Raw genomic sequence first — 4,450 nt, forward strand, 5'->3', positions numbered from 1 at the left:
AGGAGGCTCGATGTAGTTTTTTTAGCCGAAGGGTGGCTGTTTTGAAAATTAAAATTATCTAGGAAGCCAATGTTCCATTTTTGCCAAAATACACCATAATGATCAAATGTGACCAAATTTTAATTTTTTACTCGTCACTTTGTCACAAAGGTTACCATAGCAACCATTGACGTTTTCTTTTGTTCTCAAACAAGCTTGGATTTTCTCGAAATCTAGACTGACACTTGGTATTCATTTTTTTGATATGTTCAAGTACAGTAGATTTACTACCTGTGCTCAAAATTTTAGGAAAATCTGTAAGAGCGTTTGAGAGTAAATCAAGAATGAAGTTTTTGGTATTTTCTTATAATTTCTCACAATCGGCAGTCGATATATTTTAACAAATTAAAGCAAAAAGTCTTTCGCTTTTAGTTAATGGTCTTTGATGGTGTAAGTATTTATATTTCAGTGAGAGAAACTGTGCTCAAATAATACGAAACAATTTTAAGGCGCCTATTTTATATTAAAACGGTGTTTTTCTGAAAATTTCATTCTTGATTTACTTGAAAACGCTCTTACAGATTTTTCTAAAATTTCGTCAACAGTTAGTCAATCTACTAAACTTTAACATATCAAAAAAATAAACACCAAGTGTCAGTCTAGATTTCGAGAAAATCAAGCTTGTTTGAGAACAAAAGAAAACGTCAATCGTTGCTATGGTAACCGTTGTGACTAAGTGACGGGTAAAAAATTAAAATTTGGTCACATTTGATCATTATGGTGTATTTTTGGCAAAAATCGAACATTGGCTTCCTAGGTAATTTTAATTTTCAAAACAACCACCCTTAGTCTAAAAAAACTACATCGAGCCTCCTTTAAGTCGCCGTTAAAGTCATGAAGCTTAACGTCAGCTAACATTCATGGGCATTCATGTTATGGTCAATTTGCAGCTGTCAATACACGGTATCCGCTGACCAGTATCATATGACCATATCGCGGGCTCAGTGTGTAGAACCCATGAAGGCCTCTTTTTCAAGTTGGCCACTGACCACTGAATGGGTTTTGAATGGATCGCAGACTTAAGTTCTCATTTTTCCTTTAAATTAAAGTAAATAAACGGGGAGCTTCGCTTTTAGGCTTGGCTAAATTTATATAGCACAACGAAGTCTTAGAGACTTACGCCGGTCGTCGGTCAACATTCGAGGGTAACAGTGCACTGCCGTACTCCGTACGTCATAGATTTTGCAATGTTGCCTGCTCAGAGATAGACTTATGGCGGGAAACAGTTTTATGTATAACATGTGACCTCGAGGTAGCCAATAAGAGCGCGCACTATTGGGAAAAAAAAAACTTTCAGGTATATAACAACATACGTTAAAAAATTCGAATTAATAATTTGACACTGGCTAAAAATATTGTTTTTGGACGTTTCGGCCACTACTGTTGCTTTCTTCAGCAAGATAAAAATGCAAATGTTCAACGGCGTCCTGTTAAAATATGTAACGAATATGTGAAAACTAAATGAACTTTCCTAGAGCATTCTTAATGAGTCTATGAATTCTTAATGCTATTGTAAACGTTTGGTAGCGCTATGTGTTCGTTTATAGCGTTCCTATCTCGCACAGAATGCCAAGCTTCAAGAATTAGTCGTTATTTCCACACCGTTGACCTGTCAACAATTTCGACGCTCTCCAAATCTATTTGATGGTCGTTAATAACGACCATAGAGAATGGACTAGACTCATTAAGAATGCTCTAGAGACTTTTGTTGCACTCGGAAAGTTCTATTAGTTTTCACACATTCGTTACATATTTTAACAGGACGCCGTTGAACATTTGCATTTTTATCTTGCTGAAAAAGGCAACAGTATTGGCCGAAACGTCCAAAAACAATATTTTTATTCAGTGTCAACTTATTAATTCGAATTTTTTTAACATGCCTGGGCAGCCTGGCTACAACCCGAACATTTTTAACAACATACGTTGTTTCCGTCAATCTTCGTGACCGGCGTCCATCCCCCATCTCCACATCCAAACTCTCCAAAGTGACAGAGAACGGCAGTTGGTTTTGAGTCAAAGTGGAGCTTAACCAGCTGGCTTGAGTTTGACCTGTTAGAAAAAAAAGAGCTACGATTGCGCCGCGGGAGAGAAATGAGAAGTCTGTAATGCTAGAAGTCTACATCTCTGGTTAAGGGTCTTGAGCTATCAGATTTGTGAGTGGCTAGGCTATTTATAGGCCATAACATGCGTTTCGTCTCGTTCAGTGTTTTTTTTTTTCTAAAAAAAACTCGGTGCGTCTTGTACATCCATATTTTGGAGTCAGACGAAAGGAGATGTATCACAGCCAGTCGAGGTGCTAGAAACTGCTTCCAAAACACAAATAAACAATATAAAGACCTTTTTATATATATATATATATATATATATTATACACTTAATGTGTTACACTTAATGTGTAATGTGTTTTGTTATATAGCACTACGAAGGCTCAGGAAAATGGCACTTGTCGGTCAACATTCGCGGGCAACATTAAAATGTTACCCTCTGACGTCATAGATTTTGCAATGCATGTTGCCCGCTCAGAGACTTTTGGAGGGCAACAGCTTTCATTGTTAGATGTCATGTGACCTCGAATTAGCCAATAAGGGCGCGCTGTTGGGGAAAAATGTCTAGCTATATAAGAGATATATATTTTCACCAGTAAATAAAGAAGAAAGGCTGGCACGAGTGCAAAAAAAAAAAGAAAGAAAAAAAAAAACGTCTTCCCTAAAGCTGTTTAAACACAGTTGAGTGTTCTAACAGTCTGCTTCAATGAGAACTCTTAAAATTTGACACGTTTTTTGGAAGAAAAAGGACGACTACAGTGAAAATTTTTGCGGCTTTAATGCTTTCTTTGTAGCATACGACACGTACGACGAGACCGAACCGTTTTTATAGCAATGCCGAATTTTTCGAGAAAATCTCTGGTAATAGATTAATTTCAATTTATTCCAGTTGTATGAGTGTAATTTTTACAGCCTTATATTACAGCATCGAGAAGTTCCATCGCCCGATGATAATAATTTTACTTTTTAGTGTATCATCCGAATGGTGCATTGGTTTGTTAGTGGGGCTTTGACTTACTTGAATACCACGTCATAAAGCTCCTTGCAGGACTTCGCCGCTGGCAAAGATAAAAACAAATAAGCATAGTTAACAGCGCTCTTGTGGGTGGCTCTTCTGAAACCGCTCAATAGAATTTTTTTAACTTTGCAACAAGTTGCATCTTTACTTGCTGACCATAACTCAATTATAAAAAATGGGGTCCCTGAGCTCGTTTTTGAGTTACGAGCCCTTAAAAATTAAGGGTGTTTTTAACAGGTAATACTATTGTCATGGTGACGTCATGAGAATGACCACAACTTGATCAGCATTGATTGGACACTTTTTTGATTTTATTATTGTAGCAGCGATTGATAAAGTTTTGTAGCACTGACGCATCAAAGTAAAAGAGCTGGAAAGTGCCGGAAACCGTTGCGAGCCTCCTTAAATTAAATCACTCTATTGCCCTTTTGAATTATCAAAGTCCACTTTTTACTGTAATTTGGATTGCCGCACACAGCAGAGAGCAACCAAAGAAACTAATTAAGGCAACTTAACTTAACAGCTGTGCCATCTTACAGTCTATTTACAATTAAACTTGCAAAAGTTTGTTATAATGACTCTTCTACCTGTCTCGCAATATTCTCCAATGAAACCTTCCACACAGTGGCATTTGAACTTGTCGTCTTTGTAGTTCGTCACACATGTCCCTCTGTTTTGACACGGCCAGGAAGAACAGGGCGACTGAAAAAAGAAGATGTCATTGATCGTCAATTTCACATGCAGAAACTAGTTATGTTTAGAAAGAGACTATACTTACAGCAATATCTTAAAGCAATAAATTATAGGCAATAAGTGGCAATAATTTATTCGTTTAATCAAACCTTACCTTAATTGCAAAATGATGCGAAGTCTTGTTTTCTTTGTACTCTGTGAAGTTTCTGTACTTATCAGAAGACAGCAACTCGCACCAGAATTTTCCATCAGCTCCTTTGGAGGCGGCCAGGTTCACAGAAAAGCACAAAGGATTGCTGAGGCATTCAGAGGTGCAATCAAAGACATCGTACACGGAAACTGTTCCAACTGTTGACACGTTAAGATAATGGAACTCGTCTTTTGAGAACTGACGCTGTTTAAAACTCTGACCGAAAGAAGTATCGTCGCGTGGCATAATGTTTGTTTCTGGGGTGAGAACAAGAAGAATTATCACGTATTTAAAATAGTTTCAAATAATGGTTTAGAAAAATGTTTTCAACACTGTCTACCTGTCAGATTAAATTTATTATCCTTTATAAATGCATTCACTATTGAAATCTCAACGAAAGAATGGCTTTCTCAGATATTGAAAAAAAAATTTTTCTTATCCACAAAATAATTAATAGATGAGTCG

At 36.9% G+C, this 4,450-nt stretch overlaps 1 protein-coding gene across 1 annotated transcript; it reads right to left on the reverse strand.

Annotated features, from left to right (window-relative positions):
• Window positions 1–1,961: 1,961 nt before the first annotated feature.
• Window positions 1,962–4,242, reverse strand: LOC144639843 (uncharacterized; the record flags this gene model as incomplete). Its single annotated transcript, XM_078499123.1, has 4 exons — window positions 1,962–2,088; window positions 3,103–3,142; window positions 3,690–3,804; window positions 3,950–4,242. Coding segments are annotated over 4 exons (575 nt in total), but the record flags the coding sequence as incomplete, so codon positions are not given.
• Between the last annotated feature and the right edge of the window lie 208 nt (window positions 4,243–4,450).

Source organism: Oculina patagonica, unplaced genomic scaffold (assembly GCF_052425735.1).
Source record: "Oculina patagonica isolate OP01 unplaced genomic scaffold, crgOcupat unplaced1387, whole genome shotgun sequence".
Lineage (NCBI taxonomy): Eukaryota > Metazoa > Cnidaria > Anthozoa > Scleractinia > Oculinidae > Oculina > Oculina patagonica.